We start from the raw sequence: 26580 nt of genomic DNA, 5'->3' as shown, positions 1-26580 counted from the left end.
GTGTTGGACGTGGGATAGATGGACAGATAGATTTGGCAAAACAAAGCTCATTTTACAAGGTAACAAAATGTTGTTGCTTTTTTTGGAAAAAGAAATGTATATTTATACTCTTACGTTTGCAAAGTATATACAGCCCAAGGGCCCAATCCTGAGTGATGGTGTTTCCCTCTTGTCCAAGTTGTTGAACATCTCATCTTCCAAGGAAGTCAAAGGGACTACTTGTGAGTATGTGTTTGCAGGATCAGGTGCCAAATGAACAAATGATTTCCCACTAAATTAATAACAATCCATATAGTTGCATTTGACCCCTAATATTTTTATAGTTATTACCCAAATCTCCCAGAGGATATGGATCATGCTTCAAGTGTGGGTATTTAAAAAATACTTTAAAGATTAGGGTTGCGATTTAGGTCATAAATTAAATCAGTGTTTCTGTAACCTAGGTCCTAATTTTTGTTATATTGTTTATGTGTATAGCTCCATACACTCCCCTTGTGGATAGCAATGTCATCTCTCAGTGTTAGCCATAGTGAGATGTACGCATATTTCTTCGTCTAAAAACCATGTATATAATTTGTATGCGGTGTGTAGGCCCCCTCTTTTTGTCCTATGATTGCAGAGGTGTTAATGAGCCACTCTAACTTGAATGGTTTCAGAGTATCAGCCATGTCAGTCTGTATCCGTAAAAAGAAAAGGAGTACTTGTGGCACCTTAGAGACTAACAAATTTATTAGAGCATAAGCTTTTGTGAGCTACAGCTCACTTCATTGGATGCATACAGTGGAAAATATAGTGGGGAGATTTTATATATACAGAGAACATGAAACAATGGGTGTTGTTCTCTGTTAGTCTCTAAGGTGCCACAAGTACTCCTTTTCTTTCTACCTTGAATGGTCCCTTACAATATGTGCTCACTACCTATGCTAAACAATCTGTTCCAGCTCGCATTGTGCTGTGATGCTGGGAGTGCCTTTCCCAGACCTTATGAAGAGCTCTGTGTGGCTGGAAAGCTTGTCTCTCTCACCAACAGAAGTTGGTCCAATCAAAGATATTACATCGCCCATCTTATCTCTCTGTATTTAATTTGGCAGCTCTAAAAACAAATGTCTAAAATCATCAGGAAGCAGAAGTCCTCTTGTCTCTGTTATCACAACTAATCTACTTGGGGAATATCTTGGCACATTTCTATTCCAGATAAAACATGGAAAGGCACTATTCAGTTTGATAAAGAATTTTCTGTTCAGATCTACAGGTGGAATGGAGACCAAAGTGAAAAACACTGGCAAAAAAGTCACGAAATGACATTTCCCCTGCTTAATTTATTTTTCCAAATCATAAATCATAAGTGTGCATTTCAGGTCATCTTACTCCTGAGAATCCTTTTCAGCTATGGGCTGGCCTTATCCTGTGCAATGCTGAGTACCCTCACTTCTAGTGACTTTAATCAAAATGGTACTTCATAGAATCAGGTCCTTAATCCCTAAATGTTATAGAACAGTGATACTCAGACTGGGAGCTGCAAGTGGCTCATTAATATGTCTCCTGGGGCTCTTTGTGGCACATGATATTAAAACACTATGTAATTTAATTATTAAGCAATCTAAGTTATTAACTAATCAGGATGCTTTTATTATGTTTATTAACCCATTAAGTTATCAACTTGCACTAACAATGAATTCATTCTAGTGTGGCTTTTTTGGGTAACATTGATCACTAATTCAGCTCCTGAACCTCTGAAGGTTCTGTGTATCAGTTTTAGACTCTCCAGCTTATGTAAAAGAAACTGGCTCTAGTGAATCTTGGTTTTACAAGATCCGTGTTTTTTTCTTTCTACTTTATAACCAGCAAGCAATTCCAGTGTTTCCAACGTATCCATTAATAGTAAGCTGCACCTCCAGAGTCAGCTGCATACATTATCCACCCATTGGTGTACAGCTATTTTACACATAGTGCATACATTTATTTACATGCTGATGATCTCTTTGAATTATATTTTCTTTGTGCCAGTAGTGCAATAACTATAGGAAAGACAATAAAGCTGGTGAAAAGATCTCCAAGATAGGTGCCTTATACCTCCACTGATTATAATCAATGCCCTAGAGGTTCTACAGCTTCAGGATTCCGCAAGAAATGCTAGGTTTCAGAGTAGCAGCCGTGTTAGTCTGTCTCCGCAAAAAGAAAAGGAGGACTTGTGGCACCTTAGAGACTAACAAATTTATTTGAGCCTAAGCTTTCATGAGCTATATCAACCTTAGTATTTTAACAGTGCCCATAAATCGGAAATTAAAGGAGGTATTGGGTCATGTGAAGTCCATTTTCCAGTCAATGCAGGATCACTTGCTACAGAATCTCCATCCGTGATTTATTTGTCTTGCTTACGTTTTAAATGTCACACAGTGGAGTTTCCGATCCTTTCTCTTGGGATATTGCGCTCTAAAATTGTCCCGGTGCTGCTGCAACTACACAGAACAAATATCTGTGTTATTAGACCCCTCCATTGACAGTCTTATTTCTCTTCCTGCATGGTAACCTGCCGCCTGGGTGATGGCTCTGGGTATCCCACCTTTCCCATCTCACTGTTTGCACTGGAATCAGCAAATGTGAGGTGCTGAGTGAGTTAACGGTGCAACTGAGCTGTAATTTCGCGGCACAGAGAGCTGCGCTGGAGAGCCACCCTGCTGCCCGGAGCGCTACAGAGAGTCACTCTCCCAGGCGCAAGGTGCCTGGACCCGCTCCAGGAAATTCCCAGCCACACTGCAAAGCGGGGGCAGCCTTCCAGCAAAGCTTTTGGGTTTCGACGAGAAATCCCCTCTTCGAGCTCTGCTCCCCCCCCCCCCCCACACTGAGCAGAGTTTCAGAAAACGCCCCCAGTCGCTGGCTCCCTGCCTGTCCACCTCATGCAGCCTTGCAATCGACACCCCCGGCGAACGAAAGCCAGGCTGAGAGCCCTGCCAAGCCGCCAGGGATCCTGATGGGAAAGGGAGTTAGGCGCATGCTTGCTGCGGCTCGGTAGCCCGGCGCTACCTGTGGCCGAGGAACGAGCCACGGGCGAGTTCCCGGGGGGATGGAACACGGTGGCCCAGGAGAGGAGGCTCCAACCTCGAGACCCCCTTTACGCCGCCCCCGCGGCTTGATTTCTCGGAAAAGAAAAGGCTTAGAAGAAATCACTCAATGCTCTCCTATTCCCATTGGCTAGCCGGAGGCTTTCCGCCGCTGTGCATTGGCTGCAAGCTCCGGGGGAGGCGGGATACAGCAGACCCTCCCCCTGCTTTTTAATAAATGCGAGGAGGGGGGGGGGGAGAGCCTGCTTTCACTTACCCTCGCTGGCCTGCGAGCGCTGTGCGCCGAGCGAACCAGCTGCGCGCCGCCGCTGGGCACATCTGGGTGAGCACCGGGGCGCAAGCCGATTCTGCAGACCGCTGACAGGTATTTGCATCTCCCCCCTTCCTCCTCCGAGCAGAGCATTCCGCAGCCGGCAGGGCTGTTGCTAGGTGGGCCGGGCAGAGCCCAGGTGGTGCCTTAGCACAAGGGCTTTGCTAAGCCTTGCCTCTTCTTTTTAAGACCATTGACTAACGTTGGCATTTGCGACTGTAACGTGGCCCGCGTTGGCATTGATTTGAGGAGCTTTTTTATTTCTTTGCAACCTCAGCTTCCTTTTTGCAGGTGAGACTTGAACTTCGGAGGTGGCCCGCCGCTGCCTCACGCTGGCCAGCGCTGGGCTCCCCCCGCCCATGCTATTGCATTTTGACCTAACTTTAGATGAAAGCATGGAGTTCGCTCCAGGCAGGAATCAGAAATGATGCTTAAGAATGTGGAGTGCAGCGCACGTCCCAGGACATTGATTAAAAACAATTACCTGCTCTGTTGACAAGAAATAAATCAATGATTCCTCACTGATGCTATGGAGAGGGATAATTGCAGATATTTTCCATTTTTGTTCTCTTTTATATTTAAATAATGTAATCTGGACTACACCTGGTGAAACACACTCAGACTGGTGTCTGGGAGAGCATTTGCTAGTTTGCAAAGGCAAGGTAAAAGTTTTTGCCCATAGCCAGCATACTAAAGTACCGGCTGGAGGAAAAGCAACATATGTAAAGCTCTCTATTAACTTAAAACAAGATCCCAACAAAAATGACACCAGCAGTCTTACCTCTTGAGCGGTTTCATGAAACAATGGAGAAGTTGGGAGCTTGGAAAGTTTTCCCCCTCTTCCAAAATTCCAAACTTCCACCTTAGGTCTCTATTTATTTTTTTTAAGCAAAGTTAATTGGGCACAATACACACAAGCTGTGAGGGTAACTGGTTCTTTGAAACTGCTTTGGAGGGATGTGCAATACCCTGTGATTCTGCCTAGTGATGGGCTCCATCACTGGCTATGGGTCAAGCTGGTCAGGGACCCAGGCCCATGGTCTGGGTGTCCCTAAACCTCTGACTGCCAGAAGCTGGGACTGGATGACCAGGGATGGATCACTTGGTAATTGACCCTGTTCTCTTTATTCCTTCTGAAGCACCTGGCACTGGCCTCTGTTGGAAGACAGGATACTAGGCTAGATGGACCATTGGTCTGACCCAGTATGGCCAGGCTTATGTTCTTTTGATCCCTATCTTATTGTCTCCTGTTCCCTAAACAGTACAATAAAGTCTTCTTGTTCTAACTGTACTATTGTGAATCCCAGCTGAGCACAAAATAGGAACATTTAGGCAAGACACAGCTTATGGGGTCTATTCAGCACACCCTCTAATTAGACAGAACTCTGGCTAACCTTCATAGGAATCTGGACAGAATGAATAGTGAGCAAGCAGTGCGACAGAGCCCTGTTGTTATCTCTTGCCCCCAAATCATATTATTGAATGGAGCTGATCTCCTCTTATTTAAGCAATAGGTATGGTGGCAACTTTTTGGCTCTGGGGTAATAAAGACAGAGTAATATTAACGGATTGGGCTAAATGTACAAAAGGCAAAGTCATTCCTATGTCATGTGTACACTCAGTCTTTAACTAGCTCCATTGTCCCTACGTTTTGTAAGGGATCTCCAATCGCATGCCACCAGCCCAGTTCTGTTAAACTCCATCTAACTGTTATATCTTGTAAACCCAAAATATCAGTCATTCGGGGTTTGCAGGCCTTGCATGGTGTGGAAGCCAAGCCAAGGTGTCAGGGAATCTGGACTAACATGAAGGACAGCATTTATGGACAATCAGATGAATTAGAGAAGAGTTGTTACCTTTAACTGAGTATTTCCCTGATGGCATTGGTTAAATTGGACAGTTAACATTAGTTTAATTAGTCCCAAAGTTATTTGGCCCAAGTTCAGCAATGGCCCCAAAATGTACCTTGTCAAGTAAGTGCCATTGGTCCCTATTAAAAAGTTACAAAAGACAATTTGAAGCATTAACAGTTTATTCTCAAATAGAAGAATTTGCCTAAATATCACTGAGTAATTCAGAGACAGAAGAGAAGTGTGTACATATGATCTTTTTGACTGTTTACATGGTTTGTCTTTAATGTTACCGTGGATCCTCTTTCAGAGGAATGAGCCACCAAATCATAATTTAGGTGGTCTTGGACTTTGCCATGGACTTCCTAATGATTAAACTGTTTAGGACCTGCTTTAAAAAAGGAAATGGGAGGGGGTGGAAAAAATGCCATTTCTAAAAGAGGAAGAGACACTGAAAACTGATCAGTTGTTTGAGCCCTTGTGCTGCTATTCAGGCTGCTCCTGTCTCTGGAGGCCAGGGAGGAAAATGCTGGTAGTAGCACCCTGGGAATCTCTAAATCCTGATCTGCGGCTCCCCTTGGAAAAGAAAAAGTGATGCTAATTGGTGTCAGACAGGAATAAAACCACTGTTCAACAACTGGAAGAAATGAGTGGTTGAAATCAGGAAGCAGGTGGGTGGGGGAAGTTAGACTAAGTTTTGGGATTATTTGCTTTACATGTTTATTTGCAGCAATGAAGTCCCTGGGGCCTCCCACCACTGGGAGATGTTGCACAAAGTGACATCATCAAAAAGAACCAGCCAGCCAGTGCAAACATTGGTTTGGGTGATCCATTCCCTAACCCATCCTTCTGCAGTCTTAGGTCCTACTTTCTAACACCGGTTGGAATATTGTGATTCCTTAGGTGTGCAGGTTCTTAGCATACAGTTGTAGAATTAGGACCACTCTTCCATTGACATTGTCATGGCTCTGAATCTATTACTTGAATTTTTGCATGGTGTCCTGAGTGTGAGGATTTGGCCAATGGAATAATCTGTCACTCAGAGGAACCTCTTGAGCTTGGTCCACAAAACCCAATTGAAATCGATGTTTGGAATGTAGGTTATCCATGCATAATGTGTGAACAGATTTTCCCTGGGATAGACCCACACAATTGCCATTGACTTCAGGTGTGGGCTACTGTGGAACACAATTCTTGTTAAACTTAGTTGGGTATGTGCATATAGGTGCTTTTCAAATTGTGCCTGTTACCAGCAGGTCAATGACCTGCGTGCTTAATTGTTTAAAAGAATACTTCCCCCCCCCCGTTTTGTTTTCTATAAAAACACTTTTCTTAATTGTTACCAGCATGTGCAAAAGCGGCTTTGGAAATTCAAATAATTTACACACCTATTCTCATGCAACAAGACACTGATCCTGGAGGACTTGCTCACATGAGTTATCTCATTGAAATCAATGGGGTTGATTGTCTAACTAAGGATTGGGCCCTAAAACATAGCCAAACTGACTTAAAGCCAAAATGGAATAAAATTACACTGAGGCAGAGAATTCTGTCTCTTTCAGCATGATGTATATTAAAACTGCTGAGCTATAATGAGAGGCCCAGTGATTAGGGGAAATTCTCCATTTCTAACTATAGTGATGCTGAATGCACTATAATTAGATGATTATATGAAATGCTAGCTGCATTTTACTTTAGTTCATTTGTATATGTGCTCATGGCTCAGTCCTGTGTTCCTTGCTCAGCCAAGTACCAGTGAGAGGTAATGGAGTCTGTGTGAGGAGCAAGGACAGGGATATAGTAAGCCAAGAAATGCTGACCATTAAAGCATATCAACTTACTAAATAGACTTCAGTGCAAACTCAATGGATTTCATTCTCCTCTCACACCAGTGAAGAGCAGGGATAACTCCACTAACATCTCTGGAGCTTAAGTGGTATAAGTGACAGCAGTATCAGGCCCCATAGTCCCTAGTTCTGTATGCAATGAATACATCATGTAATTGGTAAGATCTTCAGCTGGTGAAAGTAGATGTCGCTCCATTGAAGTCAGTGGAATTGCATCAACTTACACTAGCTCAGGTTCTGGCCCTCAGTGTAAAAGGCCGAGAGAACAAATTGTAATAATCCAAGGGAACCAACTAATACAGTGTGGTTTTTTGTTTCTTGTTACTCTGGCTACTCTGATTCAAATGAGGCTTCTTTTCAATAGTGCTCCTGAGAGTTTCAATCCGATAATTGGATAGCTTTCATCATCTCTATTAGCCTGCTATTAGGCAGGCATCCAACAGTCTGAGGAATTTTTCTAATCAAAAATAACATGGGGAAATAGTCTATAGCACTGAAATGTTGGCAAGACAAATGTTTAGTTAAGAGCTGAGCATCTTTCCAGGTATCGGGGGGATTTCCAGCTGTTGTGACTGGCACCTGAATTACAGAGAAGATGATTTTGTACAATACAAAGCAGTCTTTTCATGGCGTTTGTCAAGATCTGCTGCAACGTGCATATTATGTGAAGAAGCGTTTGGGAGCGGGGACAGAGGAGTTGGGGAGGAAAGCTCTAAGCTTTCTGTACCGCCTGCAGTTTTCCAAGAGAGACAGTTCTATGGAAGTGTTGGACACGTCTGATTCACAGAGGCTCTGCCTAAAAATGCTAGTTCTATGAAATGTCTATTTTATTTATTTCTTTGGATCCTCCCCTCCCCAATTTACAAACAGATGCATATGGGCCCTGCAGACTGCATTTCAAGCAACTTTAGGCCAGATTCTGCTCTTGGCTATTAAATATTCTCTCTCCACTGAAACCAATGGAGTTACTGTGCATTTACACCAGTGTAACTGAAAGCAGAATTTGGTTCTTTACATCTAAATTGTGCTCTTTTTCTTATTCATTAGGTGTATTATGGTAGCACTTAGGAGCTCTGTTCAGGACCAGGACTCCATTGTGCTAGGCACTGTACAAATCCAGAACAAAAAGATAGTTCTTGTCCCAAAGAGCCTTGAAATCAAGTTTCAATCCACAGTATGAATAATAGGTGGCATGGTCTAGCGGTGAGAGCTGGGGAGTTCTTGGTTCTAGTCTTGATACGCACTCCCATTGTGGCCTGGGGCAAATCACTTATCCCCTCTCTGTGCCTCAGTTTCTTTATTTGTAAAATGGGGATAATAGTGAGCGTTGAGTTCCTTGAATGGTAGTTACTATACAAGTGCAAATTATTGCTATTATAGTAATTTATAATGGGCTGTCACAGAGTATTGGGGGCATTTAATAGTTTTGGCGTTGGTTATGTGTACACAATAATTAGGACATTTTGATATCTCTGTATATTGTTCGTTAAGTGCTGACTGTGTACCAGACATAGAAAATGAAGACAGCCCTGGCCGATGGTGTGTCGTGTAACCCCCCTCCAATTGCTGCTGATTCCTGATGTCTGTGTACTGGACAGAAGAACTCCTTGAAGTATGACACTTGATTTCTGTATGTGGCAGGAGTGTGACTGGTTGGAGGCCTTTAACTGGATCCTGCGAATTTCCCTTTCAGGATGTGTGACAGGAATGGTGGGAGGCGGCTCAGGCAGTGGCTGATTGAACAGATCGATAGTGGGACGTACCCAGGACTGATCTGGGAAAACGAAGAGAAAAGCATGTTCCGCATCCCGTGGAAACATGCTGGGAAACAGGATTACAACCAGGAGGTGGATGCTTCTATATTCAAGGTAGGAGAGCTGGTAAATTTCTTTTCTTAACACTGCTCATGCACCGTGACTTTCTCTTTCATTGCAAACACATTGGGCACATCCCCTTTCTGCCTGAGCAGCACTGCCACTGGCTCTGATTCTCTAGGCTGCTGACTGCCTCTGGAGAGTTGCCGAGCGCCCTTGTCTCCCATTGACTTTGCAGAAAGTGCTCAGCCTGCTCCTATTTTTGGCAGTGTAACAGATTTCCATGCTTGCATGATTTTTTTTTCCAGTGAGAATTGCCTAGAGCTGCAATCCTCCTTTAATTTAAAGTAATTTGGGCATTAATAATACATCTCCTACCTCTTCCTAAAGGTGCTGAGCACCCACAGCAGTTATTGATAGGGCTGGTCTAACATTTTTTTGATGGAAAATTGGCTTTTACAAAGATCTGCTTCTGTACAGAGATGAAATTACCTACAGCTATCTGGGTCCCGATAAAATGACATTACTATGGCAGTAAGCTAAATCTGGCTCCGCCATACCGCCGCAGCCCTGTTGACTGCACTGAGGCTGCACAGGTGTAAGGTGCAGAGTTTGACCCAGTAGGTTAGCGTCTCCAACTTTTCAGGAGCTTATGGTTCCGAGTTGAAAAAGGCTAAGATATTGAATATGGAATATATAGGTGGTACCAACTTGTCTTTGTCTGGTTTTTATTATGAATAGTTGCCGTAGACATTTATTTATAAACAGGGCTGCAGCCCCCATTCTGCAAATGCTTATTCATATGCATAGCTTTATTCACTGCGAAAGGTCCCATTTATTTCAGTCAAGTCTCTGCGGGATCAGGGCCTAAAGAAGTATTTTTATGGCACACCAAAACTGCTCCAAAGGGATCAAGCCTGCTAAATTAATATTGTTTTCCAAATTACTATGTGCACATTATATTGCGAGACACTATGTTGGTAAGCTTTTTCAAATGTCCCTAAATATGAATTTTTACTAGCCTGTAATAATAAAAATACCTAGCACTTACTTAGATCTTTTTGTCAGTAGATCTCAAAGCGCTTTACAAAGGAAGTCAGTATTATTATCCCCATTGCACAGATGCAGAAACCGAGACACGGAGCAGGGAAGTGACTTGTCTAAAGTCACCCAGCAGGCCAGTGGCAAGCAGAGACTAGAAATCAGGTTTCCTGAGTCCCACTTTTGTGCTGTATCAACTGAACAACACTGCCTCCCCTGCAGTGATAATCATGCCAGCCTTGAGTGATAGCTTTTTTAAAAGCACTTAATACTGTGGATGTGATTTCCAAGAATGAATGCACCATTGTGCATCTGCTATGCAAAAGCAATTTAAAAACCCCCAATTATTGCTATTATGCCTGAGCTGAGCACAGTTGTGTTAATTGTAAATGTATTTTTTGGAAATCTGACCTTCCATGGGCAAGAGTATTGAGCACACAGAAGATTGTTTAGATTAGTTTAGAGCTGGGACACACCAATGAAAAGAAGAGTGTGCAAAGCTTAAGACTCTCCCCACATCTCTCACTCACCTGTCCATCATGATGAGGGTAATTACAAGGCTAATTCTGGATGGTGGCAAATTGTGTAAATCACAATTTGTGCAAAATTCTGGAAAGAAAAGAATTTCACGTCAGGGATATGGTGGCCCTATCCAGGCTATTCGCATGCAATAGTCTCCCCTCTTGGCTTTTCAGATTTTGGGGCAAGAGGTTTTTTGTTGTTTTTTGAAAACTTGATCGAAACCTATTGCAGCTTCCTCTTTGTAAGCTCTGACTTGCCAGTGCACTGATATTATGGGCCAGATTCTCCCGTGCCTTGTCCCTTGAGTGGTCATTTCCACCTGGACAAAGTGACTGTAAAACACTACTCCTGGGATGAAATGAATGGAGAACTCTGAATGGGAAGCATTTTGCATGGGTTAAATGATAACTGCAGAAGCTGCAGTGCCCTGGAGAATCAGGCACTTTGTGAGTCAGTGTGAAGGATAGTACAATAGTTAGGGCTCTGACCTAGGAGATGAGGCTTCAATTCCCACCTCTGATGTACTTGCTCAAGGTTATCCAAGAAATGTAACTCTGCCCCTCAGTTTCCCATCAATGAGAACGGGATAACAGCCCTTCTCTGCCTAACAGCAGTGCTGTAACTGAGGATAAATCAAGTGACTATTATGAGGAGCTCAGACACTGCAGTGACAGTGGCCAGGCAAGTACCTAGGAGTGGTGGTTAGATCTGCGGTGGAAGTCACTAGGAGTTTCCCTGAGTGAGAACATTAGGAAATGGCCTTGAGGAACAAATGTGAGATTTGGCTCTGAAGTTATAAACTGGGCTTCTGATTTTAGCCTTTAACCAATCAGAAGACAATGAAATTGGCGTTTAGCCAATAAACACCAAAAATGGTTACTTGGATTTAAGGGTTTGTCTACACAGAGCTGCAATACGGACTATGGGGCTGTGGTTTCTAAAGTGCTCGAATGTGCTGTGCATTAATTAGTCTGTGTAGACCCTGCTGGTGCTCACTGAAGACTCCCTAGTGTGCTTGAATATAGTGCTGTTTGAAATGGTACTACATTAAAGCATCACTCGGGAATATTACCAAGAGATTACTCATTGCTGTATACACAGAGAGAGCCCCAAATCCCCTGGATTTTTTTGCAAACTGCATAAAATTCAAAAATTGCTAAAAATAAACCCTGAAAAATGAAACAAACCCCATAAAACAGAGCTCTAATTGTAAAGCTGGTTCTTCAGCTCTGTGGTACTTTTCTCTTTTGTTTTAGGCTTGGGCAGTTTTCAAAGGGAAATTTAAAGAAGGTGACAAAGCCGAGCCAGCCACATGGAAAACGAGGCTACGCTGTGCTCTGAACAAGAGCCCGGACTTTGAGGAGGTGACAGACAGGTCCCAGCTGGACATCTCGGAGCCGTACAAAGTGTACAGAATTGTCCCAGAGGAAGAGCAGAAATGTAAGTGTCCTGATAAACTAAGTGACTTGTTCCATAGCCACCTGCCTCCTGAGCATTGAACCTCTGAGGGATTTATAGGAGAAGAGAGATTTTTGTCTGGTTATTAAAGCAAAAGGAAAAACAGAAGTGGACTTACGCCAGCTCTGACGTGCATTCAGATACCGAGCTGCATTTCTTGGGCCACATTCCACCTTCACTTGTGCCAGTGTGAATCTAGATGATTCCACTGGGTCAGGCTGTACTTCCTAGATCAGTGACCAGGGAGCTGCCTTGGTCATGGGATGGGTGGGAAAGGAGGGAGTCAGCATTGTCCCATTCTTCCCTAGAGCTGTGGGGCAGGGATCCATGGCTGAGGAGGGGCAGGCAGAGGGCAGATATGGGAGATCAAGGGGTTGGGGAAGGAGTGGCCAGGGAGTCGTGCATCCTTTCTTCCTCAAAGCCAGCAGGGGGAAAGTTAATGTAGCCGTAAAACTGCCTTCACTTTACTGCAGCCACGTGGACTGTGGAACCTTTTCAGGGAGGGTTCTGGGGTTGCCTCTTAGCAAGGAAAGGCCTGGCAGGTGGCCATCTGCTGGGGAGAGGGACAAGGGCCCCAAGGCCACTTCAGATGCACAGGACCTGCATGTGGAGAGCCATTGGAAGCCCATGCCATCAAGATCGTGTCCCTTCTTCCTGGGGTGTGGTGGGGAGAGCAAACACTCCTCATCTGCCGCTGGAAGAATCTGGGGAAAACGCCATGTGGAAAGTTTGGAATTCACCCTCCTCCCCATGGCCTCATCCCACAGCTGTTTGAGTAGGAGAGGCTGTTCCCGCCGAGTAAAAAACCAAACAGCAGAGCGTGCTGCCTGACATTAGCTGACAATACTCCATGGCAGTCTGGCTCAGAAGGTCTGATCCTGTTCCCACTTACACCAGTATAAACACAGTGACTCCACTAAAGTTAATGGAATCCTTCCCAGGTAAATCTGGGCTGAGATCAGAATCAGTCCCGAAGTCTGTCCTGGTGAAGGTTTTAGTTGTGGTTTTGGCCTTACATTCAGTCCTGATGCCCCTTCTAACCTAAAGTTACAGCTGCTTTAATCTGTACAGATGCTGAGGAAATAGAATAACTCCCTCGCATTGCCCAACAGTAAAAGCAGCGATTATAGTAACAGGGGTTCAGAAGAGAACATTTGTTGCTGTGATGTCCGGTCTGGTGTTAGCTGTGCTAAGTTTATTTTTATTTGTGGTTTTGTTTGTGCTTTTTTTTTTTTTTTTAAAGCATGCAAAATCTGGTTGTCAGGAAGTCTACCTTTAGCATTTTGGTCTCTGTAAACTTCATTCACGCAGAAGGCTTTATATTTCTGTACACTTGTTACAAGCATTATGCAAATGGCATTACATTTCTTCCTCAACAATGCAGAGCTGAGCTTTGGCAGGGAAAAAATGTCGCCAGGGAAGGTTAAATTGTTCCCAGCTGCAGCAGAACTGTGGCTGTTTTCTGGATTTAATCTTTTTCACACCCATGCAATCCATTGGGCTCAATCCTGCAGTCCTTGCTCTGGCAAAACTACCATTGATTTCACTGGGAATGGAAAGGACTACAGCTGCAGGGCCAATGGGGTTGCACAGTTGTAAAGTGACAGGTTGGCTCTAAAGTGGTACATTGTCAAGTGAATTCCCCATACATGGCAGTGAGAGGTAAGACCCTATGAAGGATTCTATGTTTCTTTATTTTAACAATGGTAAACATGTCCCCAAAGCAAGGCACCCTCATCCCATGGCCTTCTCTTGCATGTTTTATGGTCTGGTTCCTTGTTAGATCACTGCACATGGTATGATGCATTGAGCACTGAATTCTTGTATTTCTTTCTAGGCAAAGCGGGTGTTGCTAATGGAGGCAGCTTGAATGAAGCCACTGACATAGACTGCAGTCCTTCTGCGATAGATGACCTAATAAAAGAGGTAACTAACTGCTATAGAGAAGTGATCTCTCTTTGGTTGGAAGGGCTAGATGGTAAAGTTTCTCCATGAAATTGTGTATTGCATTTTTCTAATAAGATCATACCGCCGCGGGAACTAGTTTTTGATATCACTGGGGCAAGAAGAACAAATCTGCATGTTTTACAGATATGTTAGTTACATTCATTCATGTAACAGTGCACAGACCTGTGGCCGTTGCGTGTCATATCAATGCATCTCACGTTTGCATACAGCTCCATAAGAGTTTCACCAGCGGGTCAGACTTTTGCAGCTCTTGTCTCCCTTCATTGTGATGCAAAATTGTTGGGGTAAATTCTGCTCTCAGCATCCCTATGAAATCCAAGGCCCCCTCCTTCTAACCAGTCACAAAGTCGAAGAGTTCACCTGTGTCTCAGTATCCCTGCTGCCCTACTATGTTTGTTTTTTACTATTCCTGTTCAGGGGCCGGCGAGCAATTTAGATAACGGCTTGTTTCCATACCACATTGATTGCCATTGATACGATGTTGATTGCTTGAAAGTGCAAAACTGCTTAATCTCGGTTTTGTTGCCTGGATAATGTAATGGCTTTTCTGTCTTTCTCAGTCCCCTGGTGTAGAAGATTACCTTGGTATAATAAAGAGAAGCCCTTCCCCACCTCAGGAGAATTGTAGAAACCCTCCAATACCAGACTGGTGGATACAGCAATCTAGCCCTGGTAAGACACCAACAACATATCCAGGATTTATAGAACAGAGTACCTAGTTTGATCGGGTAATCCTTCAAGGACACAACCAGGATAGCAAAGACTAATTTTGGTGATCTCTGAATAGCTGCCTCTATATTTGATGCTTGTGGAGGATTTTTTTGTTTGAGGAACAAGTTTATTAAGAATGCCTAAAATATCATCATACCTCGAATTTAAATCTTGCTGTAAGTACAGGAAAAATTATCTTTGCAATGGCATGTGTCATGACTGTCAATGTTTTGTAGTTGCTCAGGGAGTTACGTCTGACTCTACATATATTCAGAAGCCCCAGATCTAAAGTATAAGGTTCATGTCATCATCATATTGGCAGTGGCTGACCTTAGTTAGATTGTAGTCCTTGCTCTGGCAAAACTCCCATTGATTCCATTGGGAATGGTAAGGATGACAGCTGCAGGCCCAATGGGCTTAAAGCAACAGGTTGGCTCTAAAGTGGTACATTGTCAAGTGAATTCCCCATACATGACAGCACCATTCTGGATCCCATGTTGGGAATCTCAGTTCTGTCGCTGCTCATCTGGCTGGGGAAGTGGAACCCCTGATGTGGACAAGGCTCCTTGCAGGGTTTTCTTTTCTCATGAAACCATGGAGGGATCAGGACGATGTCGAGAGGAAGAATTTAGGGGTTGAGAGGAAACAGCTCCTGGGTGAAATGAGTGGGTGGCCAGGTCATTGGATTTTACCAGAGATCCAGGTGCTTGTGTCAAAACTTAGCACACAAATATAACTTTATTTCTTTTCCCGCAGCAGCTGTGCCCCTGATGAATGGGTACTCCAGCTATGAACAGCTGCATTCAGGTACCAGAAATCCCATTCCACTGCATGTTTCCTTGCTTAGTTACATGCTGTGCCCTCAGTCGGTATGGTGTAAGCTACCTCTCATGTGACACTCCTAGCTGTTGCCTGACTTCGCTGCCGTTGTGGCCCTGTTCATGCACACACAGAGAAAATAATCATCAAAAATGGCAGAGCCACCGAAAATGGCAGCTTAGGGCTTAATTGCTCAGAAACACTCTGACTTCATAAGCCACTGTTCCATTCTCAGCACCCAGGCAAAGGTATTAAAGCTTCTAAGCAGTAGCAGAGATTCATGCGCCAGGGAGGAGGCCAAATCCTGCCCAATAAGATGATGCCCTTGCACTGCTCCAACAACACGTAAAGTTGACTTAAAAAACCAGCTGGGGATTCCCTGGGCGTTGGGAAGTCCCCAAGTGGCATGAGGCTATCATAGCCCCGGCTCTGTGCCAGTCCTTCCAGCCCTCCCCTTGTGTTGAAGATACGCCAAAAGCTGGAGCGACTGTGGCCAGAGCACTCCATGCTTCGGTGATCTGGCCAGCACAGCAGCCCATAAGTGGCACCTTGAGGCTGGTCTGACTTGTGCTGAGGACCAAACCAGCTCCTGGGTGCCACCAGGATTGGGGAAGAGGAGTGTAAAGGTGACATTAAGCCTCCTTTGCCCTCTCTACCAGTCACAGCGAGAACTGGGCTCTTGGTTGCAAATCCGCTCTGCAGATTGCTTACCCACGGCAAATCCACTTTGCATCGGTACAGGCATTTGTTTGGAGACCTAGCAGGTTGTTTAGATAAACAGTAGCGTGAGTGAAAGGGCAAATTTCAGCTGAGGTGGCAGACGCAAACCCACAGGGCAATATAGATAGCTAGCAAGGGACAAAGTCTGACAGACACCCTTAAGGACAGAGAGTTTGTTGGTGGAAGGCTCCCAAGTCCACAGGGGATGCCCTCCTGCACACCTATGTGGCAGCATAAAATGACTGTCCTGGTCTCAGACTCCTTTACGTTTGCTTCACTAAAGGCAGGAGCAGTGCAGTCCACTTGGATGAAGGCTGTTCCAGGATGATTGTTCCCTGGATAATGGAATCTGGAGTGGGTGGGGAGTTTCCAAGGGGCAGTTTATAAACCTGTTACTCCCGTGGCTGAGCACTTACCTGAGTCGTGCTGTTGGCTTCAGTGGGGCTGCTCATGGAATGAGAAAATATTTAAGGGGAGGAAGGGTATTCGAATCTGCCCCAGGGCAGCCACTGCTTGAAGTATGCAGCCATCTGCTCCTCCAGTTCCCAGTGAAAAGGTAGAAGGGTTCTGGTGCGTGTAATTGGTGCCCACCACGCCGACATGCGTAGTCACGTTTGCAAACTGTTCTGCTGGCATGTTCTACCTAAATCTAACCAAGGAGTAACTGCTAAAACTAGTTAGGAAAATCTAACTGGTCAGCTGCAGAGAGACATGTGGGACTCTGAAGGACTGGGAAGGCAAAAGGTTGTGTGCTAGAGGGCATGCTGAGTTCAGGAACCCTGTGCCAAAAATCTGTGTCCCCAGTGGAAAGTCTGGGAGGGTCAGGGAGGAAACAAGTGGAGTTCTTCCTCACAGGAGAGTCCCATTAAAGGCCATGCTTGCTGAGTGAGGTCTGCCCAGGCGTGCTGGGGCTGCAGGAGCGGCCCTTGACTATCCTGCTGATTCTGGCCCCAGAGAGCTGTGATGCTGACTCTACATTCCCTGCTGTCCAGCTGGGCACACAGCATCTCAAGGGCTTCGGCGCTTAAGTGGAGCTTTTCTCTCCTGTGCAATGGGCTGGTTATTCCTGCAGCGTGGAGGGGGTTAGCTGCGTCCTCTGATTGGCTATGTGTGGGCATGTCTCCCTGCAGTGCACTCACAGATGGTGATCAGTTTCTATTATGGAGGGAAGCTGGTTGGCCACACTACTACCTCTTACCATGAAGGCTGCCGAATTTCCCTGAGCCACATGCCCGCCCACTGTGACAAGCTGTGTGGCCCGGATAGCCTGGAGCATGTGCAGTTCCCTTCCGCCGACGCCATCCCGAATGACCGCCAGAAGCACATCACCAAGAAGCTCTTCGGGCACCTGGAACGGGGGGTGCTGCTGCACAGCAACAAGCAGGGTATCTTCATCAAGAGGCTGTGCCAGGGGAGAGTCTTCTGGAGCGGAAACAACGAGCTGTACAAGGACAGGCCCAACAAGCTGGACCGGGATGAGGTGGTCAAAATATTCGACACCAACCAGTTTGTCCGAGGTTTGTGGAACTTTCCCACCTCTCTTGATCCATCCTCTTAATTACATCTGACTTTTCTGCCCCCCTTATTGTCCTCTGAGCACTGACATGGATAGAGCCATGTTGCTTTAGGATGGTGTCTACATCCTCTTGTACTGATAAGGATCAGATCCTCAACTGGTGTAAATCGGCTCCAGTGAAGGGCCGTTGTTTTGAAGGCACTTACAATGGGAACAGGAGAACATTTGTCTTGTTCTTTGCAATCTTAGCATATTTATCCTCATAGCACCCATGTAAGGTGGGGCAGCAGCGAACGGAGCCTCAGAGAAGCTAAGTGACTCGCCCAAGGTCATACAAGAAATCTGTGGCAGAGCAGGGAACTCTACCCAGGTTTCTTAAGTTCCATAGTAGTGGCCTAACCACTGGACCATCCTTTCTATGCTTGAAGTCAAAGAACCCTATGCTGATTTATGCCAGTTCAAGATCTGGCCCAGAATGTATAGAGTTCAGCCCCAAAGTGCTCACATAGTCTATATGTCCTTGCCAACACTTATAAAAATAAACACAGCAATATCCCTTCCACCAAATGCTGTGGCTTCTCTTGGGAGCTGTGGCGTTTGGAGATGTATAAAAACCCCACTGCACTGTTTTATATCACAATTGATAGGTTACAAAAAAAATCTAAAGATTACAAAATAACATTCCTAAAGGCACTGTATGTGATCCTGAATCTATGTTAATACATATTAATGCAGGGCCCAATTCTTTCTTCTCAGGTACAAAGAATGTCTGTAGACTTCCCTGAGGTGGGAAGATAGGACCTTTAGTCATTCCTCCTTTATTAGACCTCCCCTGAAAGTGCTAGATCAACAATTCTTAATCAGGGGTCCAGGGCTCCCTGGGGGCCACAAAGAGGGGGTCCGCCAGGCTCGGCTGGCATTAGGCTCCATGGGCCCAGGGTAGAAAGCCCACACTGAGCCTGAGCCCTGCCAAGTGGAGATGAAACGAAAGCCTGAGCAACTTAGCTTTACAGGGCACCCTGTGGTGTGGGGTCCTGAGCAGTTGCCCTACTTGCTACCCCTTAAGGCCAGCCCGGACTTTTATATACAGAAAAGCAGTTGTGGCACAAGTGGGCGGTGGAGTTTTTATAGCATGTTGGGCGGGGGAGAGGGAGGGCTCAGAAAGAAGAAGGTTGAGAACCTCTGCTCTACATTAAATCAGTCTTCTCTCCAGAGAGGGGAGAAGTTGCTGCTCCATCAGCCTCCTGAGGGGGTCGCTACAGAGGGATGGGATGTGTTCGTTGCCAGACTCCGAGAGGCAGAGGATCTGCATCCAGGGGCTTGACTCTTCTCAGTCTAAATGACTACAGAAGCAGGACAGCCGGTGCACTGGACTGGCCAGGCACTGCTGCTGTTGAATCCGAGATTAATTTAGCCTGCATCTCAGCACAGTGTCGCTTCTACAGCTCTTTAGCAAGGATTTCCTGCATTGGGATTTTTAATCCCCGCATCCTCTGATTTTCTCTCTTGATAAAAACTAAATGCCTTTCGCTGAGTGTGCATGCAGTGCTTCTGGCATGTATGTGTGTGGGTTTGTATACAACACTTGCTGGCGAGGTGTGCATACGCAATTCTCCCGGCAGGTGAATAAGCCACCTGCTGCAGCTGCATGTGCTAGTGTCTCACTGAAGTTGGTTGGTTTCCATCCTTTCCAACCATCTGTTTTTCTCCTTTTAGAGCTGCAACAGTTCTACAGCAGCCAGGGCCGTTTCCCTGAGAGCAGAGTCTTGCTGTGCTTTGGCGAAGAGTTTCCAGACACAGTCCCTTTACGCTGTAAATTAATCCTTGTGCAGGTAAGGCACATTCATGAGAAACAGCCATTGCTTGAGCTTCCCCTTCATTCTCCTACAACTCAGAAATGTATCCCCAAGACTATCTGGTTTGTCTCTTAACATTCAGAGCCAGATGTTTCCAACCTCAGAAGCATAGGGCTGCATGCAATTTGCGTACCTAACTTCAGGGCCGGATTAACACGGGGGCTTTAGAGGCTGTAGCCCAGGGCCCCGGGCTAACGGGGAACCCAGTGCCGTAGGGCTCAGGCAGACTGCCTGCATGCCATGGCCCTACGCCACTCCCAGACGCAACTGGCTACTGGCATGTCTCTGCGCACCCCTGGTGGGGAGGTAGAGGCAGCTCCGCATGCTGTCCCTGTCCCCAGCACTGTCTCCACAGCTCCCATTGGGAGCCAGCCAATGGGAGCTGCATGGGCGGCGCTTGTGGGCGTGGGCAGTGCACAGAGACATGTCCCCCTCCCCCCAGGGGCGCGGAGAGACGTGCTAGCAGTTGGCCGCTTCCGGGAGCAGCATGGGGCCAGGGCACGCAGGCAGCCTGCCTGAGCCCTGCTGCACCGCCAGCCGCGAGCTGCCCGTGGTAAATGCTTCCCAGCTGAAGCCTACACCTCGCACCCCCCCTTGTACCCCAACACTCTGCCCCAGCCTGGAGCCCCCTCCTGCACCCAAACTCCCTCCCAGAAAGACTCTAATATAACAGCTGTTCTAAAGTAAGAAGTAGGCTATTTTGAATTAACTTAACTATATTCTACATGTTTTAAGACTGAAATGTAACCACAAAACAACTTTGTTAATTAAAAGGCAAGTTTCGTATAGCATTAATAGCCTCAATGCCATAATTGTGATCATTTTGTTTTCAGTTGGAAAAAGACTTGTTTACAGGGGCCCCACAAAAATCTAGTAGCTCCAGGCCCACAGGAGAGTTAATCCAGCCCTGCGTAACTTGTTTACATATGTGCATCAATTGCATGTATAAAACAGGTATTTGCTTGCACAAATCAGTTAGGCATCCAGGCTGCCATTTAATTTTCTTAATTTGCATGCACAAATCCCCGAATGGCCCATGTAATCACATTAATTAAATGAACAAATTAAGCACAAAACTGCACACAAACTCCGGTTTAAAAATCTGGCCCTAAATTAGGAAGAAATGTATTTTTTTTTCCCCCTTCCCCTCTCTGGTTTTTCTGTTGTGCTTTGCATAGTCATTTGCTAAATACTTTAACTTTGTACTGTAGCCTTCTAGGCAACTGTAAAATAAATCACTGCAACTGATTGTGTTGTTACCAGCAGGATTAGGGCTTCATGCAGAGAAGGAAGTGTAAGGGGTGAATGAACTTGAGAGTAATGGGTAGTTTGCATGTAAAAATCTTACAGTACAAAGAATATGGAAGAAGTGAGTGGGAAAAACTCTGGTGGTAAATTAAAAACAAATAGGAAGATTAGTTTTACACCTAGAATGGCTTTGTTCAAAGACTATTAAAAAAAAAATTCAAGACCACCAAATCTTTGTTAGACATCTTTGCTTTCTTTTGTTGACATCCTAATATATTCTCCATGTTATTGATATGTATTATAGCACAGCCTATAATCTCCAGTCAACATAGGCCACAGAGCAGGCGGGGCCAACCTGGGTCACGGCACGACCAGTTTTTGGCTGGGCCAAACCTAAGCGGTGTTGTGATCCCATGTGCCAGTTCGCAACACCATTTACTCAAATTTGGCCCAGTCATCTGTCTTTCATGATGGAGGGACAGCCAGGCCAAACCCGAGTGGTGCTATGATCCCATGGACTCCTAACTGAAAATTGGAAGGAGTTGGTGTAGAGGCTTATGGGTCAGACTGCTGGTGAGGCAGGGCATCTGAGAAGGGAAGAAGAGAGCCAGGTAGGGTGTGGAAAAACTGCACCCTCTCAGACTTTTAAATGGCTCTCCGCAACCCCTTCCAATTGAGATTAGAGCCCCATTGTGCTAGGCACTGGGTATATAGAAAGAAACATTCTCTGCCCTGAAGAATTTCCAATTTAACTAGACAAAAGAGGGGGACAAACGAGTTAGTGACTTGCCCAAAGCCCCATAGGAACTGAATCCGAGACCAGTTGCCTTAAGCACAAGACCATCCTTCCTCTCTTTTTTCCCAATTTCTCTTTTGAAAGAGGTTTTCCGTACCCATCAACATCTTTCTGTGCAGTTAGACCGTTCTGTTCCTTATGGACTGTTGTACGGTATTGACAGTATCTCGTGTACCCGCACTAGAGTGTTCAGTGAAGTCTGGGCAGTGGTGGTTATGGTGAGTTGGAGGAAGATGTATGTCGTAAGTGTTCTCATCTTATTTAAACATCTTGGTGGTCTTTCCTTCTACTGTAGGTTGAGCAGCTGTGGGTTAGACAGCTGGTGGAAGAGGCAGGAAAGGTCTACAGCAGCGGCCCGATGCTTCCGGTTGCTGATGAGAACCAGCATGACCAAATATTCAGGATCTTCCAAGATATCTGTGGGACACACCAAAGACCCCTGTTTAGAGAAAATCAACAGATCACTGTCTAAGAGCTTTTAAAAACAAATAATGATGGGGTTAATTTAGACCCTGGTTGGTTCCAGCACTGTTTGAATTCCCCTGTGGAAAACATTCTGATTTAGAATCTATATGCCCATGGCTGTTCTTTGTTGTTGTTTAAAATAAACTCAGCAATTAAAATTTTCATTTGTGAGCAAAGGAACTAGACCAGAACAGTGAATTCTGGCTACATTTTATTTATATGGATGGCTTTTATACCATTCTTTGTCTTCATCTAGTGCCAACAGCAAGTGGATGAGGAAAGTTTCTTGAGTGTTGTGGGAGAGTGACTAGAAAGATCAGTAATGCTAGTATAGTATATTGAGGCTGTCAGAGAACAGCTCTTAATGTCTGTGACCCATCTGGCAGTCACAACACTTAAGAGCAGACCCTCAGCTCAGTTGAGGTCAATGGAGCTATGATGATACAGCTGCTAAGGATCTGCCACTCCAGTTTCATCCTCTTTTCCGAAAACCTCATTTTGGAAAGAACTGAATCTTGGGAAAGATTTTTAAAAGCTGAGACGTAGTGGAATGTCACCAGGGATCAGGTCATCCCACTGACTTCCAAACAGTTTGCAATACCACTGATGGTAAAAGACAATGGAAACTTTTTTTAGAGCAAATATCCTTTAACTTCCAAAGGACCCGCTCCTGAAATAATTTCTTGTTTGCCTTTATGACCGAGTTTTTTTTTGTATATTGAAGTATTTTGCAATTTGGAAATAAATCCCCAAATTATTTGTAAATATTGAATGTAGGGAATGATCATTTTAATTGTCTTAGCCAAAGAGATAGAGGTTTTTATATATGTAAATGCAAAATGTTTTTTTAAGTTTGTAGTAAAATGTTCATGTTTAGTTGGCTTTCACCTCAAAAATGCATGTGCCCGACATCCAATGTGTGTGCAAGTTGTGTGTGCCTGCTAGGGTATGTGTGTGCATGTCCTGACTAACACGCGCTTCTGCAACTAGAGAATGTGAAATTTTTAAGAAATGGGGTCGTGTGCCTTACAGCCGAAAGCCCAAAGCCAGTACTGTGTGTGTCTCTCTCTGCTAGGCTAAGTATTTATTTTGTGCCGGTTTTTAAATGATTTTGTAATTTGTATCTTGCAAATAAAATGCTCTATTTTGTATCTCTTTTTATCTCCATTCTTCTTTAATGTCCTAATGACTGGTACCAATGGGAACCAGTTTCCCTTCTCAGGGGCGGTGTGCTGACAATTGCATTCTTTTGGGGTTAATCATGGAGAGGGATTTACTAACCTAGCCTGCCAAGTTTACTATCCTGGCCTGCCAAAGCCCACCGTTCTAAGGAACTGACCCTGCGAGCTAGGCGCTCGCAGTACCCACTGAATTGATTTCGGCCCCACTTTCTCCTCTCAGCCCTAGTGTGTGAAAGGAGAAATCTATTTCCGCTTGCAGTTTCCTAGTCACTAAGGCTATACTTGTTGGCAGGGATTCTAGTTTATGGACCAAACAATTTGAAGTCAGCCTCTGAGTTTTGCCCTTGATTTGTACATGCACATTTTTATTAATGTGCAAAAGTCAATGATTAGTCTTTATTATTTGTGGTACTGTCACGCCCAAGAGCCCTAGCCATGGCCCAGGATGCTACTGCACTAGACACTGTACAACCACAGTGTAAAACCAGCGTGCAAGTATTTATGAAGGGAACTGCGGCTTTCTGCAGGGGCAGAAAGTGTTGATTCCAGGGATGGGACCTGAGACCTGTCCCAGCTGAGGGCAACTGCACCTGTATTCTCCTTTTATGGTCCAGCAAAGGCACTCAACTCCAGGCTTCTGGCTCCCCTGCCATTCATAGAATCATAGAATCATAGAATATCAGGGTTGGAAGGGACCCCAGAAGGTCATCTAGTCCAACCCCCTGCTCAAAGCAGGACCAAGTCCCAGTTAAATCATCCCAGCCAGGGCTTTGTCAAGCCTGACCTTAAAAACCTCTAAGGAAGGAGATTCTACCACCTCCCTAGGTAACGCATTCCAGTGTTTCACCACCCTCTTAGTGAAAAAGTTTTTCCTAATATCCAATCTAAACCTCCCCCATTGCAACTTGAGACCATTACTCCTCGTTCTGTCATCTGCTACCATTGAGAACAGTCTAGAGCCATCCTCTTTGAAACCCCCTTTCAGGTAGTTGAAAGCAGCTATCAAATCCCCCCTCATTCTTCTCTTCTGCAGACTAAACAATCCCAGCTCCCTCAGCCTCTCCTCATAAGTCATGTGCTCTAGACCCCTAATCATTTTCGTTGCCCTTCGTTGTACTCTTTCCAATTTATCCACATCCTTCCTGTAGTGTGGGGCCCAAAACTGGACACAGTACTCCAGATGAGGCCTCACCAGTGTCGAATAGAGGGGAACGATCACGTCCCTCGATCTGCTCGCTATGCCCCTACTTATACATCCCAAAATGCCATTGGCCTTCTTGGCAACAAGGGCACACTGCTGACTCATATCCAGCTTCTCGTCCACTGTCACCCCTAGGTCCTTTTCCGCAGAACTGCTGCCGAGCCATTCGGTCCCTAGTCTGTAGCGGTGCATTGGATTCTTCCATCCTAAGTGCAGGACCCTGCACTTATCCTTATTGAACCTCATTAGATTTCTTTTGGCCCAATCCTCCAATTTGTCTAGGTCCTTCTGTATCCTATCCCTCCCCTCCAGCGTATCTACCACTCCTCCCATTGCCTCTCTTGGGTGGAGATGTGTGTCTTTTTCCCTTCTGACCAGAGTATACAGTGCACTAGACACTGTACAACCACAGTGTAAAACCAGCGTGCAAGTATTTGTGAAGGGAACTGCGGCTTTCTGCAGGGGCAGAAAGTGTTGATTCCAGGGATGGGACCTGAGACCTGTCCCAGCTGAGGGCAACTGCACCTGTATTCTCCTTTTATGGTCCAGCAAAGGCACTCAACTCCAGGCTTCTGGCTCCCCTGCCATTGCCTCTCTTGGGTGGAGATGTGTGTCTTTTTCCCTTCTGACCAGAGTATTTCCAGGCTGCATGGTTTCCTATTGTGAGAAATCCCCAGCGAAGGCCAGGCTGCCTAAGCAGATTTCTTCTGCCCTCTTTTCAGAGGCTAACCGAGAAATTGCCACCAGTGGTAAGTTACCACACAGCTCTTTCTAAGCAAGCATGTTTTATTCTTAAAGGTAAAGCAATACAGAGAAAACATTAAAAACAATAAAAGAACCTACACGCATGCTAATAAACCTACCAGAGATCAAAACTAACTCCAGCATGAGTTCTGGCAGGATGATTAACCCTTCAAACCCAACAAAGAGGTCTCTTCTATGATCACAAGTTGAAAACAGCCTCCCCTTAGAACCAGCACACACGACAAATTTAGTACATCCGTTGTACAGTTCAGGTGGATTTGATCTGGAGTTTTCAGGTACAGGTAATAAGTAGACAAGGAGGTTTTCTCCTCAGGACTTAGCTTCAAAAGGCCTCCCAAATACTGCCTAGGATACCCACGTATTCACATGTATTGTCCCAAACAGTTCTACCATTTCCCCAAGGTCTGTCGGAGTTACAGCTCCTAGAAAAATTACACACAGTCCTACACTAACCCATACACAACTGCATTTTTAATATAATGGACCCCCCAAAGGTCTTACACTATATTCAATAGGGTTTAGTTTAATTCCATGAGGTCTACCTAGGGTAGTGCAGGAACTTGCCTTCTGTCACAAGGCCTTCTGGAGAATCTGTCATCTCCCACCAAAGACATTACTGTGGCCTCTTTCCAGTCCCATAAGCACCTGCTCCAGACACTCTGGGTCTCTGGCTAATGGGTGTATTCTTCTTGCTTGGCAAGGTGATTTCAGAAACCAGCCCAGCTTCCCTCAAGTGCCCTATTCCTCCTTAGGGGCTTTGTTCTGCAGCACAAACAGAAGCCAACGGTGACTCCACCAAACCTAACCAGGTTTGTTTGATGGACTAGATCAGTAAGTTTGCCTACACCAGGGCTTAGGTTCCTCCTAAATCAGGATTTTAGGGGATGAAAGAAGACAAGAATAATCTTTATCCACTCTCTGGGTGTCCTATTCCAAATAAATGTCTTGCAAAGAGCTGGAGGGTGTTGTCCTACCAAAGAGGGCTTAAGCTAGCTCATGCTCCTTTCTGCTTTAAAGAGGAGTCGTTAATTTTTCACATTGCTACATGGGATCAGAGGAGGAGGGCAAACAGGAGTGGAGGCAAAGGGGTGGGAAGGAGGCAGTGTGGCACCAGATCTGGGTTAGCTGTTCGTGCAATGGAACAGTGCCTGCCCACTTGTGATACTCGCATGCCTTGTGCTTGGAACAAGTCCTTCTGCAGAAATCACCAGAGGGTGCTAGTCTGGAACCCCTTTCTGTATCTTCTGGTTTTTCCTCTGGCCACAGCAATGCTGCTGAAGGGCATGAGTGATAGGGCGCGGTGTCACCTTTGGATGGATCAGGCTATATTATTATTGTATTACAGCAGTGCCTATGAGCCCCCGGCAAGGACCAGGACCCTAATGTGCTAGACGCTATACAGACAGTCCCTGCCCCAAACAGCTTCCAGT

At 45.3% G+C, this 26580-nt stretch overlaps 1 protein-coding gene across 2 annotated transcripts; it reads left to right on the top strand.

The window, feature by feature from the left end:
* Positions 1–2869: 2869 nt before the first annotated feature.
* On the top strand, positions 2870–23154 carry IRF8 (interferon regulatory factor 8). Of its 2 annotated transcripts, none has more exons than XM_038368921.2 (9): positions 2870–3426; positions 8763–8937; positions 11703–11886; positions 13742–13830; positions 14433–14544; positions 15340–15390; positions 17253–17639; positions 19355–19470; positions 21834–23154. In XM_038368921.2, exons 2-9 carry the CDS (start codon positions 8764–8766, stop codon positions 22008–22010), a joined length of 1290 nt encoding a protein of 429 aa, XP_038224849.1. In that variant the 5' UTR covers positions 2870–3426; position 8763; the 3' UTR covers positions 22011–23154. The 2 variants fall into 2 exon arrangements, with proteins under 2 accessions (XP_038224849.1, XP_038224851.1); XM_038368923.2 differs by having other exon boundaries at positions 2901–3426; positions 15343–15390.
* Positions 23155–26580: the final 3426 nt, after the last annotated feature.

Source organism: Dermochelys coriacea, chromosome 12 (genome assembly GCF_009764565.3).
Source record: "Dermochelys coriacea isolate rDerCor1 chromosome 12, rDerCor1.pri.v4, whole genome shotgun sequence".
NCBI classification, from domain to species: domain Eukaryota; kingdom Metazoa; phylum Chordata; order Testudines; family Dermochelyidae; genus Dermochelys; species Dermochelys coriacea.
The sequence above is the reverse complement of the archived record's forward strand: the minus strand, read 5'-3'. Positions and strand labels throughout refer to the sequence as shown.